This window comes from Ostrea edulis, chromosome 1 (genome assembly GCF_947568905.1).
Source record: "Ostrea edulis chromosome 1, xbOstEdul1.1, whole genome shotgun sequence".
Taxonomy (NCBI): Eukaryota; Metazoa; Mollusca; class Bivalvia; order Ostreida; family Ostreidae; genus Ostrea; species Ostrea edulis.
This window is the reverse complement of record NC_079164.1, coordinates 5,836,347-5,859,438: the sequence shown is the minus strand read 5'-3', so window position 1 is coordinate 5,859,438 and position 23,092 is coordinate 5,836,347. Positions and strand designations below refer to the sequence as shown.

At 34.9% G+C, this 23,092-nt stretch overlaps 2 protein-coding genes across 2 annotated transcripts in view; one reads left to right on the top strand and one right to left on the bottom strand.

Annotated features, from left to right (window-relative positions):
* LOC125664350 (leucine-rich repeat and coiled-coil domain-containing protein 1-like) overlaps positions 1–19,434 on the bottom strand; it is a 123,441-nt gene extending 104,007 nt beyond the window's left edge. Inside the window, exons 1-7 of the mRNA XM_056152159.1 lie at positions 18,940–19,434; positions 16,534–16,882; positions 14,446–14,663; positions 14,093–14,203; positions 13,262–13,314; positions 10,527–10,664; positions 8,367–8,453 (exon numbers count right to left, since the gene is read on the bottom strand). Coding sequence (XP_056008134.1) covers positions 8,367–8,453; positions 10,527–10,664; positions 13,262–13,314; positions 14,093–14,203; positions 14,446–14,663; positions 16,534–16,814 — 888 coding nt within the window. The 5' untranslated portion in view covers positions 16,815–16,882; positions 18,940–19,434. The remainder of the gene's footprint in view (positions 1–8,366; positions 8,454–10,526; positions 10,665–13,261; positions 13,315–14,092; positions 14,204–14,445; positions 14,664–16,533; positions 16,883–18,939) is intronic.
* Positions 19,435–19,759: 325 nt separating this feature from the next.
* LOC125664352 (uncharacterized) lies at positions 19,760–22,783 on the top strand. The gene has a single exon (XM_056152164.1). It carries the CDS (start codon positions 19,760–19,762, stop codon positions 20,402–20,404), a length of 645 nt encoding a protein of 214 aa, XP_056008139.1. The 3' UTR covers positions 20,405–22,783.
* The last annotated feature ends 309 nt before the right edge of the window (positions 22,784–23,092 follow it).

The window sequence follows — 23,092 nt, the reverse complement described above, 5'->3', positions numbered from 1 at the left end:
TATTGTTACTCCGACAGACAACCATTACAGCATCATTCATCCTTAGTGTTACTCCGGACAACTAGAGATGCAGCAACACTCTTATTCTATCTTATCATCTTTATGTATTTTTATTTTTTATTTTCCTTAAATTTGTTTTTATCCAATTTCATTTCTTTCTTTTTTTAATTACTGAGGTATATAAGGAGGGTAGAGACATTAACCGGGGCTTTATAATTTATTACTGAGGTATATAAGGAGGGTAGGGACATTAACCGAGGCTTTATATTTTATTACTGAGGTATATAAGGAGGGTAGAGACATTAGCCGAGGCTTTTTACTTTATATTTTATTACTGAGGTATATAAGGAGGGTAGAGACATTAACCGAGGCTTTATATTTTATTACTGAGGTATATAAGGTGGGTAGGGACATTAACCAAGGCTTTTACTTTATATTTTATTACTGAGGTATATAAGGAGGGTAGAGTCATTAACCGAGGCTTTATATTTTATTACTGAGGTATATAAGGAGGGTAGGGACATTAACCGAGGCTTTATATTTTATTACTGAGGTATATAAGGTGGGTAGGGACATTAACCGAGGCTTTATATTTTATTACTGAGGTATATAAGGAGGGTAGAGACATTAACCGGGGCTTTATATTTTATTACTGAGGTATATAAGGAGGGTAGAGACATTAGCCGAGGCTTTTTACTTTATATTTTATTACTGAGGTATATAAGGAGGGTAGAGACATTAACCGAGGCTTTATATTTTATTACTGAGGTATATAAGGAGGGTAGAGACATTAACCGAGGCTTTATATTTTATTACTGAGGTATATAAGGTGGGTAGGGACATTAACCAAGGCTTTTACTTTATAATTTATTACTGAGGTATATAAGGAGGGTAGGGACATTAACCGAGGCTTTATATTTTATTACTGAGGTATATAAGGTGGGTAGGGACATTAACCAAGGCTTTTACTTTATATTTTATTACTGAGGTATATAAGGAGGGTAGGGACATTAACCAAGGCTTTATATTTTATTACTGAGGTATATAAGGAGGGTAGAGACATTAACCGAGGCTTTATAATTTATTACTGAGGTATATAAGGAGGGTAGGGACATTAACCGAGGCTTTATAATTTATTACTGAGGTATATAAGGAGGGTAGGGACATTAACCGAGGCTTTATATTTTATTACTGAGGTATATAAGGAGGGTAGAGTCATTAACCGAGGCTTTATATTTTATTACTGAGGTATATAAGGAGGGTAGAGACATTAACCGAGGCTTTATATTTTATTACTGAGGTATATAAGGAGGGTAGAGTCATTAACCGAGGCTTTATATTTTATTACTGAGGTATATAAGGAGGGTATGGACATTAACCGAGGCTTTATATTTTATTACTGAGGTATATAAGGAGGGTAGGGACATTAACCGAGGCTTTATATTTTATTACTGAGGTATATAAGGAGGGTAGAGTCATTAACCGAGGCTTTATAATTTATTACTGAGGTATATAAGGAGGGTAGAGACATTAACCGAGGCTTTATATTTTATTACTGAGGTATATAAGGTGGGTAGGGACATTAACCAAGGCTTTTACTTTATAATTTATTACTGAGGTATATAAGGAGGGTAGGGACATTAACCGAGGCTTTATATTTTATTACTGAGGTATATAAGGAGGGTAGAGACATTAACCGAGGCTTTATATTTTATTACTGAGGTATATAAGGTGGGTAGGGACATTAACCAAGGCTTTTACTTTATAATTTATTACTGAGGTATATAAGGAGGGTAGGGACATTAACCGAGGCTTTATAATTTATTACTGAGGTATATAAGGAGGGTAGGGACATAAACCGGGGCTTTTACTTTATATTTTATTACTGAGGTATATAAGGAGGGTAGGGACATTAACCGAGGCTTTATAATTTATTACTGAGGTATATAAGGAGGGTAGGGACATTAACCAAGGCTTTATATTTTATTACTGAGGTATATAAGGAGGGTAGAGTCATTAACCGAGGCTTTATATTTTATTACTGAGGTATATAAGGAGGGTAGAGACATTAACCGGGGCTTTATATTTTATTACTGAGGTATATAAGGAGGGTAGAGACATTAACCGAGGCTTTATAATTTATTACTGAGGTATATAAGGAGGGTAGGGACATTAACCAAGGCTTTATAATTTGTTACTGAGGTATATAAGGAGGGTAGAGACATTAACCGAGGCTCTAAAGGCTTTAAAGGCTCTAAAGGTAACACGTATGTAAAAGAAAAAAGTCAAAATCAGCAAAAGAAAAAGAGATAATCTCTATATACGTTCACTGAAATTTTCGTGATCCATATGGGCGCCGCCATTTATTTTTTCATTACCTGCTTCAACAGTTATTCGTGTTTTATTTTGAATGCCAATAATAGAAGACTCTGATGTGCAATTAGTTTTAACGGCCTTTCTCATTGCATACGGAATGCATTATTAAGGTCTTCCGTCTCCTGCGGAAGACCTTACTATTATTGTTCGCGTTCTTCTTCTTCATTATTATTATTAAGGTCTTCCGTCTCCTGCGGAAGACCTTTCTATTATTGTTCGCGTTCTTCTTCTTCATTATTAAGGTCTTCCGTCTCCTGCGGAAGACCTTACTATTATTGTTCGCGTTCTTCTTCTTCATTATTATTATTATTAAGGTCTTCCGTCTCCTGCGGAAGACCTTACTATTATTGTTCGCGTTCTTCTTCTTCATTATTATTATTAAGGTCTTCCGTCTCCTGCGGAAGACCTTACTATTATTGTTCGCGTTCTTCTTCTTCAATATTATTAAGGTCTTCCGTCTCCTGCGGAAGACCTTACTATTATTGTTCGCGTTCTTCTTCTTCAATATTATTAAGGTCTTCCGTCTCCTGCGGAAGACCTTACTATTATTGTTCGCGTTCTTCTTCTTCATTATTATTATTATTATTTTCCTTGGTAGTACACGCGTTTTTCTCAGCCATTTCTGGTTCGATTTTCACGAAATTTTCAGGAAAGATGTCTTTTGTTGACGAGACTTTGCTTGCAAATTTCGTGCTTGACGTCACTTTCGGTCAGGAGTTATCTCTCTTTTAGTGACTTTTTGAAGGGCCTTGTTGTCCACGCATCTCCTCCGTTAGCTTTGAAGCTAGAGTCTTGAAATTTCTACACAAGATAGAGTAAACATTTTAGAAGATTTGTGGGGGATTCGATTTTACCGGAGGCGATTTGCCTAAACGCTCGCCTGGACCTGAAAAAATGGATGCCAAAATTTTTCGCCGATTTCGGCGATTTTTGACCTTTCATCTCCAACATCTTTTTTCTTGTAAATATTTTGTTAAGACATGTAGAACAAAAGTTGTGCACATTTACGAGATCTTTTCGAAAATATCAAGATTTAGGGGCTAGCCCCTTCAATTAGGGATCTAGAAGGGCTCAAAGTCTAGATCAAATATCTCAAAAATCGTTAATATTTTGGTATAAGTCAAAGAACAAAAAATGTTCATCTCAACAATCCAAATCTATTCATATAAAAATTTAGGTCATATGTTATGTAATAAGGGATTTTAAGGGCCAAAACCATACATTTTTTACCCCTTGTATCTCGAAAACGACAAATATTTTGAAAAGCAATAAAGAACAAAAGTTGTTCAGAATGATGATCTGAACAATATGCATATTTCGTTTTTACCCTATGTGGCCCTGTTAGGGAGCTACAGTTTGGCCCCTAAAAATTACTTCTAGAAATAACTCGAGAACGGTAAAGAATTTCTAAATACTTGTTGAACAAAAAATGTTTGAAATGTCATGACCTTTCTTACGATATCAAGCAAAAGGGGCTGACCCTTTAAATTAGGGGTCCAGAAGGGTCCAAAGGTTTATGAGAATATCTCAGAAACTATTAATATTTTGTAATAAGTCATTGAAGCGGAAATGTTCATCTAAACGAGCTTGTTCTCATCAAATCAAAAAGTAGGTCATATGTTACGTAATAAGGGATTTTAAGGGCCAAAATCATAAATAATTGACGCCTCATATCTTGAAAACGACAAATATTTTGAAAAGCATTATTGAACAAAAGTTGTTCAGAATGATAATCTAAACAATATGTACATTTCGTTTTTTCCCTATGTGGCCCCGTTAGGGAGCTACAGTTTGGCCCCTAAATATTTCTTGTAGAGATAACTCGAGAACGGTAAAGAATTTCTAAATACTTGTTGAGCAAAAAATGTTTAAAATGACAAGGCCTTTCTTACGATATCAAGCAAAACGGGCTGGCCCTTTAAATTAGGGGTTCAGAAGGGTCCAAATGTTTTTGAGAATATCTCAGAAACTATTAATATTTTATAATAAGTTGTAGAAGCGGAAATGTTCATCTCAACGAGCTTGATCTTATCAAATCAAAAAGTAGGTCATATGTTACGTAATTAGAGATTTTAAGGGCCAAAATCGTAAATATTTGACGCCTCATATCTTTAAAACCACATATTTTTTGAAAAGCATTATTGAACAAAAGTTGTTCAATGTGTCATAACCTATCGATCAATATCAAAAAATGGGTCTGTGGGCCTCATGGCTCGCCTGTAGAGTCGATTTTTGTCGATATCAGTCGATTTCAAAAACTTGTAACTGGTAAATATTTTGTAAGGACATATTGAACAAAAGTTGTTCAGTTTATCGAGATCTATCGATTGATATCAAGAAATAGGCCTATGGTCCTAATGGCTCGCCTGTAGAGTCGATTTTTTGTAGATATCGGTCGATCTCAATAACTTTTTACAGGTAAATATTTTGTAAAGACATATAGAACTAAAGTTGTTGAGTCTATAGAGGGCTAACAAATGACATCAAGAAATAGGCCCGCGGGCCTTATGGCTCGCCTGGAGAGTCGAATTTCAAACGAATTTCACCGCAACTTTGCTTCAGAAGCTTATGATATGAAAAATTTATTATATCTAAAGTGTCTTAAAGTCGGAAACTAAATTGGGACTCATTTGTCTTCTTTTTTTTTTTTTTTTAACTCCGAGTGCATCAACAAATCGGACGGAAGACCTACTCGTTGCTCGCAACGAGATCGTGTCTAGTTATTAAGGTCTTCCGTCTCCTGCGGAAGACCTTACTATTATTGTTCGCGTTCTTCTTCTTCATTATTATTATTATTATTTTCCTTGGTAGTACACGCGTTTTTCTCAGCCATTTCTCGATCGATTTTCACGAAATTTTCAGGAAAGATGTCTTTTGGTGACGAGACTTTGCTTGCAAAATTTCGTGCTTGACGTCACTTCCGGTCAAGAGTTATCTCTCTTTTAGTGACTTTTTGAAGGGCCTTGTTGTCCACACATCTCCTCCGTTAGTTTTGAAGCTAGAGTCTTGAAATTTCTACACAAGATAGAGTAAACATTTTAGAAGATTTGTGGGGGATTCGATTTTACCGGAGGCGATTTGCCTAAATGCTCGCCTGGACCTGAAAAAATGGATGCCAAAATTTTTCGCCGATTTCGGCGATTTTTGACCTTTCATCTCCAACATCTTTTTTCTTGCAAATATTTTGTTAAGACATGTAGAACAAAAGTTGTGCACATTTACGAGATCTTTTCGAAAATATCAAGATTTAGGGGCTAGCCCCTTCAATTAGGGATCTAGAAGGGCTCAAAGTCTAGATCAAATATCTCAAAAATCGTTAATATTTTGGTATAAGTCAAAGAACAAAAAATGTTCATCTCAACAATCCAAATCTATTCATATAAAAATTTAGGTCATATGTTACGTAATAAGGGATTTTAAGGGCCAAAACCATACATTTTTTACCCCTTGTATCTCGAAAACGACAAATATTTTGAAAAGCAATAAAGAACAAAAGTTGTTCAGAATGATGATCTGAACAATATGCATATTTCGTTTTTACCCTATGTGGCCCCGTTAGGGAGCTACAGTTTGGCCCCTAAAAATTACTTCTAGAAATAACTCGAGAACGGTAAAGAATTTCTAAATACTTGTTGAACAAAAAATGTTTGAAATGTCATGACCTTTCTTACGATATCAAGCAAAAGGGGCCGACCCTTTAAATTAGGGGCCCAGAAGGGTCCAAAGGTTTATGAGAATATCTCAGAAACTATTAATATTTTGTAATAAGTCATTGAAGCGGAAATGTTCATCTAAACGAGCTTGTTCTCATCAAATCAAAAACTGGGTCATATGTTACGTAATAAGGGATTTTAAGGGCCAAAATCATAAATAATTGACGCCTCATATCTTGAAAACGACAAATATTTTGAAAAGCATTATTGAACAAAAGTTGTTCAGAATGATAATCTAAACAATATGTACATTTCGTTTTTTCCCTATGTGGCCCCGTTAGGGAGCTACAGTTTGGCCCCTAAATATTTCTTGTAGAGATAACTCGAGAACGGTAAAGAATTTCTAAATACTTGTTGAGCAAAAAAATTTTAAAATGACAAGGCCTTTCTTACGATATCAAGCAAAACGGGCTGGCCCTTTAAATTAGGGGTTCAGAAGGGTCCAAATGTTTTTGAGAATATCTCAGAAACTATTAATATTTTATAATAAGTTGTAGAAGCGGAAATGTTCATCTCAACGAGCTTGATCTTATCAAATCAAAAAGTAGGTCATATGTTACGTAATTAGAGATTTTAAGGGCCAAAATCGTAAATATTTGACGCCTCATATCTTTAAAACCACATATTTTTTGAAAAGCATTATTGAACAAAAGTTGTTCAATGTGTCATAACCTATCGATCAATATCAAAAAATGGGTCTGTGGGCCTCATGGCTCGCCTGTAGAGTCGATTTTTGTCGATATCAGTCGATTTCAAAAACTTGTAACTGGTAAATATTTTGTAAGGACATATTGAACAAAAGTTGTTCAGTTTATCGAGATCTATCGATTGATATCAAGAAATAGGCCTATGGTCCTAATGGCTCGCCTGTAGAGTCGATTTTTTGTCGATATCGGTCGATCTCAATAACTTTTTACAGGTAAATATTTTGTAAAGACATATAGAACTAAAGTTGTTGAGTCTATAGAGGGCTAACAAATGACATCAAGAAATAGGCCCGCGGGCCTTATGGCTCGCCTGGAGAGTCGAATTCAAACGAATTTCACCGCAACTTTGCTTCAGAAGCTTATGATATGAAAAATTGATTACATCTAAAGTGTCTTAAAGTCGGAAACTAAATTGGGACTCATTTGTCTTCTTTTTTTTTTTTTAACTCCGAGTGCATCAACAAATCGGACGGAAGACCTACTCGTTGCTCGCAACGAGATCGTGTCTAGTTGTTGTTTATAATTGTTTACTTTGAAAAAGAGAAAAAAGTCGAGGCTAAATGTGACGTCACAATGCACAGTTTACCTCGTCTTGCGTTTTATTTCCCGCATTCAATGAATAGGCGGATCATGTAAAACTGTTGTCCCCATATAAACTCCTTTAATATTGAGATGTTACTGGGTGTTTAGCGCAAGGAAATATCATTCAAAATATATATTTTTAAATGAATCATAATCTACCATACTTAACGGAATTATGATTACCACTCGGGACACGGAGTTACGTACATGCTTCACTCGGTCCAACGGTCACACCGTATACATATTATTTTATTACTGAGGTATATAAAGAGGGTATGGACATTAACCGATGCTTTATATTTTATTACTGAGGTATATAAGGAGGGTAGAGTCATTAACCGAGGCTTTATAATTTATTACTGAGGTATATAAGGAGGGTATGGACATTAACGGAGGCTTTATATTTTATTACTGAGGTATATAAGGAGGGTAGGGACATTAACCGAGGCTTTATATTTTATTACTGAGGTATATAAGGAGGGTATGGACATTAACGGAGGCTTTATATTTTATTACTGAGGTATATAAGGAGGGTATGGACATTAACGGAGGCTTTATATTTTATTACTGAGGTATATAAGGAGGGTAGGGACATTAACCGGGGCTTTTACTTTATATTTTATTACTGAGGTATATAAGGAGGGTATGGACATTAACCGAGGCTTTATATTTTATTACTGAGGTATATAAGGAGGGTAGGGACATTAACCGAGGCTTTTACTTGTAGGAGTAACCTTTATTGTCCAATTGTGACTACTGGTCCTATAATCCTTAAAAACTTAAATGTACACTATAAATATCAAGCAATTATCATAAAACGTTGGTCAAATCACATCCAGCAGTTCACATCCAGCAGTTCACATCCAGCAGTTCACATCCAGCAGTTCACATCCAGCAGTTCACATCCAGCAGTTCACATCCAGCAGTTCTTAAACAGGACAGTGGCAAGAGGAAATTATTAGCCGTGAATTTTTCTCATAATACTGACCTTTGATCCCTGGATGAGCTCGGCGAGTTGCTGTTCCAGGAACTCCAGTCTGGCTTCCTGGTCAGTCACAGACTGACCACTGGGGGCCTGAGAGAAAAACAATAAACAGTTATTCATACTCCTGATCACAGACTGACCACTGGGGGCCTGACAGTACAACAATCGTTATTTATACTCCTGATCACAGACTGACTACTGGGGGCCTGACAGTACAACAATCGTTATTTATACTCCTGATCACAGACTGACTACTGGGGGCCTGACAGTACAACAATCGTTATTTATACTCCTGATCACAGACTGACTACTGGGGGCCTGACAGTACAACAATCGTTATTTATACTCCTGATCACAGACTGACTACTGGGGGCCTGACAGTACAACAATCGTTATTTATACTCCTGATCACAGACTGACTACTGGGGGCCTGACAGTACAACAATCGTTATTTATACTCCTGATCACAGACTGACCACTGGGGGCCTGACAGTACAACAATCGTTATTTATACTCCTGATCACAGACTGACTACTGGGGGCCTGACAGTACAACAATCGTTATTTATACTCCTGATCACAGACTGACTACTGGGGGCCTGACAGTACAACAATCGTTATTTATATGTGGAACTTACACTTAGAGGTCGTCTTCCTATGTACTATCATACAGTATAACATGCTTATAGTGAGGTGCTGGGGACAAACAATTACAGTATAACATGCTTATAGTGAGGTGCTGGGGACAAACAAATTTGATTTGTTATGAACATAATTCGTTATATCCAAAAAATTCATAATACACTTTAAAACTACAGGGAAGGAAAAATCACTTCAGTGTATGCATGAATTCATTATAAATAGTTTTGCTGTAACCATGTATTACTGTATTAGAAAGTATGCTCTACTTATTTCTGAGTGCAGGTATATTCAGCACGTAAATATTCACTCTTACCAGACAGGTATATTTCAACATGTGTAAATATTCACCCTTAGGCCAATTCAACTTAATCCAGGGTCAGCAAAAAGTATGGGGCGGGTGGGAGGATTTTATTTTTTAATTTTTATTTTCTGAGAAAAATATTAAAGACAAATGAGGTTTTTTTTCAACAGATCCGCATCATTTAATGCAAGATGAATATCAATCTATGCTATTTTCATAGACTAATCCAGGTTAAGCTTTAATCTAAGGATATAACAGAAATATACCCAACTTCTTCAAGATTTACGCCGGTAAGAACGCGAGAAATTAAGAAAACCATATAGATCTATTTTCTTCATGTGGCTTTTCACGTTGCTATACCGGAAATGTAAACAAGATGTGTAAATACTGGAGTCTGACATGAAAATATTCTGGAAATCGCAAGTTTCGTAAAATAAAAAAATTCGGGGCGGGTCAATTTTTGAGGGGCGGGCGGGGATGATAATCTATCAATTAAGTTGAATTGGCCTTACCAGACAGGTATATTCAGCACATAAATATTCACCCCTTCCAGACAGGCTGTTCTGACTATAACATAATACTAATTACATTAAGGGTTCGGATCTCAGATTAGTTAGTTAACGTCCAATATATAGATATTATTACTACAGTAACTTTATCCGAAGAGTTGGATCACATCGAGTTGACACACGGAGAACATCAGAACAAACGAGACGCAAAGCTTCGAGATCTGATGATCCGTGCCTGTCAACGAATTGTGATCTAACTCTTCGGATCAAGTTACTGTAGTAATGATAAATTTATTATATACCCCCGTATGTACTTTTAAATCTACATTTATAAGATAATAAATGTAATCCAAATTACCTAAAACACAGACATACAGTGAAACTATATTTTGTGTATGCAGTTTTGTTTGTGATGCAGTTGATATTTTCCACAAAAAACATTGCATTGATGCAATGTGATGTCTTCAGTTTCAGAGGATACCGATACAGAATCAGAAAACCAGTGTGGTAATCCAGATCACACTCTACGAAATTAATAGTATCAAAAAATGAAACATTGATGGGTATATAATAAAAAGTAAAAATCAAATGTACTTCAACCAAACCAAAAGTTCACCAATGACACTATAGTTTGAAAGCCAAAAATATTCCCCGACTAATCTAATAAACCAATCTATTTCTAACTGTACTTGAATCAGTAACGAGAACTTACAGGGATTCCCGTGCTCGTGTCTGCATCTGACTGCAGCACACTCATTTCTGTGGAGGACAAATTTCCGGATTTCCTCTGATGGAACTTTTCCAACGCTTCATCAATTTTTGGAGTTACAACATCCACTGACTTGCTCTCCTGTTTATAAATGTAAATACTAAAAGTTATCGAAATGAACAAGTACCTGCTAAACGCTATAAAACTTTTATCGTACTCATACTCAAACTCAGCCATTTTTGTTTTGGGTATAACTCTGAGAAAGCTTCAAAACATACTTAAAATCTTGAGCATGTACTCCATTTGAGCGTGAGAATGATTTTTATAAAAGTTTTATAACATTCACTTTTGAGTATGTGTACGATTTAGAGCACATAGTTTGAGTCTGAGTATGAGAATGTGCTCAAAAAAAGTTTTATAACCTCCAGGCCAGGCCATTTTCACAACCTATGTCTCTACCTATGCTTTATTTGATAAGCATGCATAAGGTGGCATTATAATGATACAATGGCCAGCATAATACTCTTCTTCTCTTCCAGATTAATACACTTCATAATTGGTTTATGGGATATGTATGGACATTTTGTTCAGAAGCCATTCCTAGAAAATGTGAGAGCCAACCAGGTTTCAAAAAACAAATGAAGACTTGAGAGGCAGAAATTACATACACAGTACACTTCAAGTCTTGTGAATTTTACAGGTGGATCAAACTTCTTTTCTCTGACAATCTAGATATATAAAAATCTGTTCAAACTTGTCCACTTACAGATATTGACATCTGGGTAACGTACAGATATCAGTGACTTCATGACTTATAGATATCGACAATTTGATCACTTACAGTTATACATGATTTGATCACTGACAGATATCTATTATTTGGTGACTTACAGATATACATGATTTGATCACTGACAGATATCGATCACTTGGTCGCTTACAGATATCTATAACTTGGTGACTTACAATTATTAAGACTTGGTCACACTTATGGAAATTGACTATATTGTGATGGTTAGAGACCATCTGATTATGATTAGATTGAGAAATCGACAACTTGTTCACTTACAGATATTGACAACTTGTTCACTTACACATATTGATGACTTGTCACTTACAGATATTGATGACTTGTTCACTTACAGATATTGACAACTTGGTCACTTACAGATATTGATGACTTGTTCACTTACAGATATTGACAACTTGTTCACTTACAGATATTGATGACTTGTTCACTTACACATATTGATGACTTGTTCACTTACAGATATTGACGACTTGGTCACTTACAGATATTGATGACTTGTTCACTTACAGATATTGATGACTTGTTCACTTACAGATATTGACAACTTGGTCACTTACAGATATTGATGACTTGGTCACTTACAGATATTGATGACTTGTTCACTTACAGATATTGATGACTTGTCACTTACAGATATTGATGACTTGTTCACTTACAGATATTGACAACTTGGTCACTTACAGATATTGATGACTTGTTCACTTACAGATATTGATGACTTGTTCACTTACAGATATTGATGACTTGTTCACTTACAGATATTGACGACTTGGTCACTTACAGATATTGATGACTTGTTCACTTACAGATATTGATGACTTGTTCACTTACAGATATTGATGACTTGTTCACTTACAGATATTGATAACTTGGTCACTTACAGATATTGATGACTTGGTCACTTACAGATATTGACAACTTGTTCACTTAAAGATATTGACAACTTGTTCACTTACAGATATTGATGACTTGATCACTTACAGATATTGATGACTTGTTCACTTACAGATATTGATGAATTGGTCACATATACTTGTATATCAATGATCTCATGACTTACAGAATATCAACAATTTAAAGACTTACAGATATCATTGACTTAGTCACTTACAGATATCACAGGCATTTCCAAAATTGCTAGAATAGAATTTTTTTTTTAAAAAAAAATAGGAAATGACAGGGAAAATTAGGGCTTTCTAGGATTTCCACTTAAATTTAACATTTTTTAAAGAAATTTTAGGGCAGCTGGACAGCCTAATATCATTGACTTGATTGACAGATATCAACAGCTTAATGACGTACTGATATCATTGACTTAGTCATTTACAGATATCAACAGCTTAATGACTTACTGATATCATTGACTTAATGACTTACAGATATCATTCACTCAATCATTTACAGTTATTATTGACTTGGTGACTTACAGATATCATTGACTTAGTCAATTACAGATATCATTGACTTGGTTACTTACAGATATTGACAATGTGGTTACTTACAGATATTGACAATGTGGTTACTTACAGATATCAACAGCTTAATGACTTACAGATATCATTGACTTAATGACTTACAGATATCATTCACTCGATCATTTACAGTTATCATTGACTTAATGACTTACAGATATCATTCACTTGATCATTTACAGATATCAATGACTTGGTGACTTACAGATATCATTCACTTGGTGACTTATAGATATCATTGACTTGGTCATTTACAGATATCATTGACTTGGTCATTTACAGATATCATTGACTTGGTGACTTACAGATATCATTGACTTGGTGACTTACATATATCATTGACTTAGTCAATTACAGATATCATTGACTTGGTTACTTACAGATATTGACAATGTGGTTACTTACAGATATTGACAATGTGGTTACTTACAGATATTGACAATGTGGTTACTTACAGATACGGATGATGAAGACTGAGAAACAAGAAAATCCATGTAGTCCTCCAGACCTACAAAGCATTGTGTAACTTTTACAGGAAATGATAATTTAGGGTTACTTCTACATGTCCGTTATTTCAAGACTTGTGTTTTGCATTTAATTCGTCATGTGCAGTAGAAGTGAGCTATATATGATTGGTATGGCTGCCATTGCTGCATGAGGAATTCTAAAAATAGCTAGATTTGTTCTAAATACCCCCAACAAGTCCCAGTTAAATTGGTGGTATATTTCAATTACAGCACATTTGGATGAGCATTCAAGCAACTCTGAACAATCCGTGTATTACATACTTACAGATCAGATTACCATAATGATTCCTATGACCTTGACCTGTCATAAATGACCTTGATAAAAAGTTGAGACACATGTTTGGTCAAAAGTAACCTGTGGGTCAAGGAAAAGTGAAAATTCCTCTATAACAAATATATATGGTCTGAACAAAAAGCTTCATACTTTTTCCTAAGTGACCTTAAAATGACCTTGGCATAGAATTATGTCAAATGCGCAGGTCCCAAATAACCTTTGTGAAAAGTATAATTGTACTAAATCTTATCTGTTCTTAAGATATGGTTGGACAATTATGATGTAGCTTTCCTCCCAGCGATCTTGTCCACATGGCCTTTACGTGGGGTGTGAACAAAGACATAATCAGAAAATATATTTCAAATCTTTTTTTCCAGTGACACACCATTAAACTTACTACAGACACAGCCAAAGAACCTTAACTCTGTACCTGACACACCATTAAAACTTACTGCAGACACTACCAAAGAACCTTAACTCTGTACCTGGGATGTCTGCCAAGACTTCATACCCACGAATAGCCTCTCCACAACGATCGACCCCATCCAGGGCTTCTAGCTGGGTGAGGGCTGTTAACAGTTTGGATCGGTATTGGACTAAAACAATGAAATACCAATGAATACATTCTATAAAGACACCATCATCAAACCACAAACTGCTATCTAAAGACAAACAGTTAATTACAAGTTTTATCATGGATTCCAAACAAAGGTTTACATAATAATGAACTTAGCAGTTACAGGTTTATAAAGCTCTGTAATATATAGAAATTAACAATTAAATGACAAAGAAAACGCCAAATATGTATATCACTTCAAAATTGACTGAATTCTGTTACCTGTATCTGAACACATGGGGTTCGTAGAGCCATCCAAATTCAATGTTAACTGTCGTAAATTGCAGCAGCCAATCAGAGACTTGATAACATGTTGCAGCGAAGACAGCTGGTTTCCATGGAGTTCTATATGTGACAATTTATGACTAGAACCATGTAGCGATTTAAAACCCGAGATGTCAGTGATGTGATTGTAGCTCAGGTTGATCTTCACCAGAGACCTTAAACAAGAAAGGGAAATTTAAAACCGGAGATGTCAGTGATGTGACCAAAACATTGAGCCTAGGTATAAAGGGAGATGTCAGTGATGTGATCAAAACATTGAGCCTAGGTATAAAGGGAGAGCAAAAAAATAAACATGAAGTACACATACTTTTTGGACACCACGTGTAACAAACGAACATGAATTTTAATTTATAATTTTTTTCATGAAGGCAATCAATTTCATGAATGATTTTATGGTAAATAGTAGTTCAAATATTGTTGTATATAGTGGAACTCAAACACTGTGCATCCCAATTCAAATGGAATACTTTATTCCCATTTTATGACATGCATCCGTCTTTGTCCCATTTTCCATGCGTAATTTATGCAATTTTTTAACAGTTTTTAGTATATAATTAAAATTAGGTTGGCATTATCACGTAAATGTTATCTTATTTTATCTCTCCCATTCATTCTTAATAAAATGATATCCAATATTACATAGTTTTGCGTTATTAATGCAAATAAAATATATATTAAAGTGAGATTTCCTCATTTTCACCAGTATCAAAGAATGACCCTGACGTCGCTACACAAACAGAGCGAATCAAAGATCTTATTTTGATCAGATTGGACCATGGTCAAGTCCTACTATAGAAAATTTGACCTTGTCCTGTAAAATAGCTTTGACCTCAAATTTCAGTTAATATAAGTACAAAGTCTTTATCTTGTATTAATCAAAATTCAATTTGTGGCTGAAAGACAAACAGACCAAAAAACAATACCCCCCCCCCCCCCCCCCCCTCCAGCCTATTAGGTATAAAGAACTCAGAATAATACAGTGAATCCGACATACATGCATGCATAAAACAATTTCACATAAATAATCACAAAACATTAGTTTTTTAAATAAGAGTTCTTCTGTATAGGAGGTACATTTAGTGGTGATTCTAATGACTGAGTGGGAGTGGACCTACTGTCAGTGAAGAAGACAATAAAATGTAAAAGTGGCTTCTGTTTTAATATGTAAAAGTAGGAAATAGCATCGAAAGACATATTTTACTAAAGTGAAAACACAAAAATAATGTCATATATGCAATTAATATCCTAGACGTGTGCATGAGCAATGAAATAATGTGATATAATAAGAATTCCATGTAATTAATTACTCCCTGAATACTTATCATTTACTTAGTTTTTGTATCAGTTGAATTGGGTAATGAAACTGCGTACAAGAAACTTACTGATTACATTCACTTAAGCAGTGATGGGTATTTATGCAGTGATGGGTATTTATGCAGTGTTATGCAGTGATGGGTATTTATCCCACTCCCACATGTAAACAAATTCTTTTGTGTCTTTCAGTGTATGAAAGTTCTCTAAAGGGAAATAACTCAGATGCATCTTGAAACTATTACACTTACAAATCTGCATTCTCTACCCAGAGTTGTCGTTCCTTGCTCTCACTTACACCTCTGTCAACGTCTCAAGGGTTTTACAAGATTTTTGTAAAATGGCACATATGCTCAAATAAATCAAGGATGGTTTTGACTACAGTTACAAAATATACATAAATAAATAAATACTGAGCAGATGTCAAATCTTTTTGTGACACAAGAAGCATTAATTTGGGTTGAAATGTTCTACCAGGTCTATAGATAGGTACATGAAGAATATATAATGGAAAAAAATCTACAAATAGTTTCTTGTCCTACATTTTTCCAACATTTTATAAAGAAGTTCTTAGTTTTATTAGCCGTTCAAAAAGTGGAATTACACGTGGAATAACATTGCTTATTTTGAGACGTTAACAGAGGTATATGTGAATGTAAGGAACGATAACTCTGGGTAGAGATTGACAAATATGTACATATTTAAACTGTTTACCTCAGTCCAGCAAGACCCTGTACATCACTTAAATGATTGCACGACAAATTGATGGTCCTCACATTGGAAAGATTCTCAATTCCTTCAATTTTACTGATCTGATTCGCTGATAAGTCCAGATGTTTGAGATTCTTTAAATGCGAAAGGTTTTCAATTCTGTGTATAAAGTTACTGTGTACATTTAAGACCTGAAGCTGTTGCTTTAGCGGAACCTTTAGCAGGGATTTAATGCCCGAGTCTATCAAACAGAGTTCTGTGGTGTCAAAGTCAATATTATTCATAGCTGTAATGAATGCCGTTTCTGGTTTCTTATGTTGTGGAAATTCTACACTGCTTTCTCATGCAGCATCTGTAATATGGAATTATAAGGACAAATATCAGATTATACATATATACAGTAAAACACACATATAATGAACATACTTATAACGAATTTGTGCTTATTGTAAGGTGATATTTCTTCAACTGAGAGGAAAATAATGAAAATTTTAATGGATATAGGTAAGATTGGTTACAACAAACTGTTTTCGCTGGACCAGAGGTTATAAAACTTTGTGAGCACATTTTCATACTCAGACTCGAACTCCGTGCTCTAAATCGTACCCATACTCAAAAGTCAGGGTTGAAAACTTTTATAAAATCATTCTCATACTCAAAAGGAGTACATGCTCAAGATAGAGTATGTTTTGAGCTTGATCAGAGTTATACACAAAACAATATCAAAGGCCGAGTTTGAGTAAGAGTGCGGTAAAAGTTTTATAACCTCCAGGCCTGGAAATTTTCTATAACCATGTTTTACTGTACATATTAGCATGTTACCATAATGAACTATCTACAGTAGTAAAGCTCATGAACATTTTTGATGAACAAATAAAAATTTACATGACAGTTCTGGATCTGATTTAAATCAGTTACATGATCAGCTTTCAAATATTTGGGGAAGATCAAAGTCTGATAGCTATCAAACCGAGAAACATAAAAAATTCAGCACATTTCAGTTTAAGGCTATTGTGATAAATTCACATCATATAAATCAATGAGCACTTCACACATAGTTTTAACATTCATGTTTTATGAATACTAAAAATTTCCCTGAATTTTACACATTTCTTCAAAATAAACTAATGTTTTTAGTATGTCTTTGAAAAATATGGGAATAGACAAGGTAAAAGGGAGGTGGAGTGGAGAAAGGGAGGGTGGGGGAGAGAGGGGGAAGGGAAGAAAGGAAGGGTGGGAGAGAGGTGGAAGGTGGGGTGAGAGGGAGGGGGAGAAAGGAAGGGTGGGGAAGAGAGGGAGGGTGGGGGAGAGGGGGAATGGGGAAGAGGAAGGATGAGATACAGGTAGATCTCACATTTATACGCCTAAATACATTACTTAGCAAAACATCTGACAAAAAACATATATCATTTTATACAGGTACATGTACTTTGCTATTTAGGGAAAGTCAAGAAAGCAGCCATACTATGAAGGAAAAATATCTAGTATTATCTTGATTCAGTACTCATTGATTTATATGATGTGAATTTATCACAATAGACTTAAACTGGAATCTGCTGATTTCTTTTATATTTCTAATACCTTATATCAAATACCCATATCAAATTTAATATGATTGTGTTTTCACAAAGTCCAGGAACCTTTAAGCATTATTATACCTCAGTATGAGAATTCTATGCAACGCATAATCTGATTGGTCTAGACAGTCACATGCCAGGGATGACAAAACTTCATATCTCCCTCTCAAACATCATATCTCCCTATCATATTTCACCCCTTGGGCAGCCTCATGCATTTTCCATAAATTTAATGTCAAAGTAAACGAAGTGTATTGTGACGTCACAATAAGTCCGAATCATTCTACTTTCATAGTTCGTAAGGCACAAAATATGCGGGTCTCTGATACACAGTTGAATCGCATGGTTTTGGTTGATACAAAAAAAGCAAGTAAATTAGCATTCAAGGAGAATGGAAATACAAAAACTGGTTATCATATCACTGTATTTCGTTGTTTGTACCTTCTACCGTAATACATTGACGGCGCGGTGTTACCGTTAGGACGATCTCAGTTACATACAATGTATAGATGAGCGGACTACAATTTCAAATGCACTTTTGAGTCTTGCTTTGTTTCGGTATAATAAACAATTTATTGCATGAATGTTCCGGAGATCTGAAGATTTATTCACCCAAGAAAAATCATATTCCCCTCGGACGTTGCCCTCGGGGAATATGATTTTTTGGGGTGAATAAATCTTCATATCTCCCTCACTATCATGCAATAAATGTATAATATAAGCATGTCATATGATGAACATTTTTGCATGTGTAAGGTGTACACAAATCTCTTTTCCCCCCTAGCCCTCTTGTTTTATGCAAGCAAGTTTTATTAAATCATGTTTATCTTACCATTTATCATCCATGTGAAAAGTACTATTAAAGTCCGCATTTCACGTCCGGCGTCGTCCTATATCAACAGACAAGTCTGTAACAGAGTAAATTCGGGGAAACATGTAAACATCTTTTAAGATACAGCATTGTCTTGCGTGAAGGCTACTTCCAATATTATCATGAAATGCAAACACTACTTTGAGTATTAATAACTTAATTACAATAAAGGTAGCTATTTCCTCAAACTTTTTATGTTTACGTTTACTAGACTTAGAAAAAAATAACATGTACAAGTTTATACTTGCCGCCCCACTGTCGTCAAATTCAAACGTTTTCTGAATGTCGTAAAAAGTTCTTCATTCGCAGCGGTATCGTGTATTCCCGTTTGTATGGTATTACTTGTCTCTGAATTCATCTACATCATTTACTATTAAAAAATATTATGAATGTTTTTGCTTGGTATGTTTTCAATTTTTTAGAATGATATTTGGGTTAACTTTACAACAATCGAAAACTAAGGTAAAAAAATATTATCCAGGAAGTGGAGCCACACCAAACAAAATATATTGGAGTATTTTTATTGATTGGATGTCACCCGGGTAATGTCATTAAGTCAGGTAAATTCCATAACATTTTTAGAATTATTTTTTTCATATTGCTATGAATTACTCTGTAGAGTGTAGCAATATGTGCATTGCACTCGATTTACTGTTTGGTCATAGTAAAAAATGCGCATTTGTGAAACATATTTAATCTTCAAAGTTTATGACATCTTCATTTTCAGAAACCATAAACATGACAGCAGTCAAGTTCTAAGATACAATACATCAACAACAACATGCGATTTTGGAGACGGTCGAGGCAGACGAGGCAGTTTAGCACCTTTGAAGACAATAGTGAGGTCACAGACTTTGCTAACCAGTACGCCAGCAATCTACGGTGGAATCCGTTCTATAGGGTGAACCATTCGGGAAGATTCCATCCATTCCACCCAACTCCCAACCCATTTCTTCACCGGACTCAAGAGCATGTGCCAAAATGCCTGTCTCTTGTCTCCCATTCTGAGATTCTGACGGGACAGCGAGTGGAGAACTTCTCTTCAGAGTGCTGGCTTCAAAATCACCTCCACCAGTTTGGTCATTCCTCTGTTCATGATACCTTAAATAACAACACAGATCCTGCAGAGGAAGGCGATGATGCTGATGATGTTGATGATGATAGCCCGGTGGGCAGTGACACAGAGAGGAACTCTGTGACATCGCTGAATAGTTTCGAGTTTGAGTTTGATAATGACAGTGATTTGGAGGTTGAGAGGGCAGAGAATGAACTGCCACCAGACATTTTAAGCTACACAATGGCCATAGAACTACCACCGTATAACGATGAGCCGCCCCCCAGTTATGAGGAAGCCGTAGCCGAAGACGAGAGGAGGGAGAGACGACTTAACTCCTCAACCAGATCCAGAGACGCCTTCTTGTGGTGAAACTCGACAAAATTATAGAAAGACAACTCAACTCCACGACCATATCTAAAGACGCCTTCCTTGTGGTGAAACTCGACATAATTATAAATCATTATAACCTATAGTGGTGCATTTCTGTTTTGTTCGAATCTTTGTTCTGAGATTATGTTGGATTATCTGCTGCGTTTAATTTTTGATTTGTTTGTTGTTATTCTTTTTAAAGATATTATGATAGAGAAGAGTCACTGTAGAGCTTTTTGTTAATATTGTTAGAGTATCAGCATATATACATTTTGTCATATATATATATATACATTATTTGTCCATTCCCGGAACTTTTATAGTCTATTCCGTCAGTATCATGATATAGATATGTATATATATATGTTGTACATCTGAATATTTACTCATAGACAGCACCACCAGGTATGATGTATAAAGGACAAATTAATTGAAAGTGTGGTCTTTGAAAATGTAGACTAAATATTAACAAATTAGAATTATCATGATATTCCCAAATTGTACCTAGCAGTGTTGTAGATATTTTCAAATCATTTGCATATAATAACTTTATCCATGATTAGTTAGGTTAATGGCAATTAAAAATATTGTAAATCACTTATATATTATGAGACTATTTCCAAAATTTTGCTGAGTTAGAATTATTAGTGAAAAGAATTTTTTACAGACCTTCAATTTTTTTTTCATCACAACAATATGTGAAATTATATTTTAAAAACTTTAATATTGTTGCTTTAATATAACCCTGTGTATTTAAGCTAAAATAAGGTTCACATATATATCAAAAGTGATTTACGATATCATCACATTTGTAGAGTTGCTAAAGTGACATAGTAAAAATTATATTTGATTTACAGACATCTTTTAGTGATCTATTTAAAACTTTCTGCATTTGTTAAGTTTGTACAGGGGTAAGGTAACGGATTATTTTAGGATGACGGGATTATTTTAATGTGATATGTTTATATGTATTTACTCTCGTGCCTTATACCCCGTGTTTTATTAGTGACCATCATCATGGAATTAGTATTGTTCCTCTCTGTTGTATTTTTCATGGATTGGTATACAACGTCAATGAATTATAGTATAATAATATTGATATCTCGAGAAACATCCATAGAGTTAACCTAATGATCTATTCTCCACGAACTTTGACCCCCATTAAAATAACCGATTCCATGGCAAGCTAGGCCTACATACCTGTGATAACATAGAGCATTAGTAGTATTTCTACTGATTTGTTTTGTAAGGGTTCCTGTTGTTTTAACCGTATTATCTGTATTGTAGAGTTATTTTTACGTAAATCGTACATGTGAAACCTATCGGTACTGTGTACCTGTAAATTTTCTGCTTGTGTTATGTTTTTGTCCAGACAATGTTTTACCAAATATTGAATTTTGTCCCCATAATCAAATCAGTTTAGAGAGATATAAATAGATTTAGATTTGTCTTGTATTCTTTTGCCTTTAAAAGAAAATTGGGACACATGCAATGTACTGTAGATCACTTTTGTTCGTGAGACTTTATTTTCGCGTGGATACTATGTTGTAATTATTTACGAGATATAACTCTTCTGCATCATTATTCATTGCTTAAGTCTTCTATGTGTACGAGTTTATTCATGAGAACTAAAGTTTTGCGAATGGCTAGTCTTGTGAAATCGAACGTAAATTTTCTCGTGAGTAAATGTCATTTATCCACTTACCTGCCTGTAATTTTCCTGCTGTCTACTTCTCCATACAATGCGTCGAGCTATTTTTAGAATACAATACAGTATCACCTTCAGTTATTCCCCTTAACTATAACTCTTCAGTTTTTCTCGTTGCCATTTTGGTTTACTCCATGTGATCCTCATACAAATTTTCATTTAAATGTTCTTGTAAGTTGGAATGGCCCCTTGCTTAAAAAAAAAATTGCCTGGGGAACAATCATACAGATTCATGGGGAGGGATTTCAAGGGTTTTCTTTCATTTCTTAATTCTTTCTTGTTGCCATTTTGGTTTACTCCATGTGATCCTCATACAAATTTTCATTTAAATGTTCTTGTAAGTTGGAATGGCCCCTTGCTTAAAAAAAAAATTGCCTGGGGAACAATCATACAGATTCATGGGGAGGGATTTCAAGGGTTTTCTTTCATTTCTTAATTCTTTCTCATCTGTTGCTAAAATTAGTAACTGTTTATTACATGTACATGTTTTGTTTGTAAATTGTAGAATTCATGTGCTCAATCTCATGGTTGTACATACGAGACTTGTTTGTTAGTAATACATGTATTGATAATTTTGGAGTTTTTATACAATTTACAAAATATCCCAATTCTTCTAGGGTCCATCTGTTGTATTATACTGGTATTACCTCGATAAATCATTTACTCATTCATCTTTGCATCCCACTGCAAGTTGGTTTTTGTTCTGTGTTGATTCCTTTACTGCGTTGTTTTTGTTTCTGATAAACATATATATGGAATCCTAAGCCAGATGATGAATTTTATTGTATTTTATAGTTTATAATTCACTTAGAACAATATCATCTTGATGTGATAATTAGACACTGTTATGCAAGCACCATCAGATGCTTATAAATGTGAATTGTGAGGAAAAAATCATATAATGGGGTTTCAACAGTCTCGTTAAAAGTCAGCATTTTGCAAATTCTATGGTCGTTATTATGTTCTAGTTTACAAATACA

What these genes read in the sequence shown, in the direction of transcription:
- LOC125664352 (XM_056152164.1), top strand. Translation starts at nt 19,760, where the DNA reads ATGCGATTTTGGAGACGGTCGAGGCAGACGAGGCAGTTTAGCACCTTT.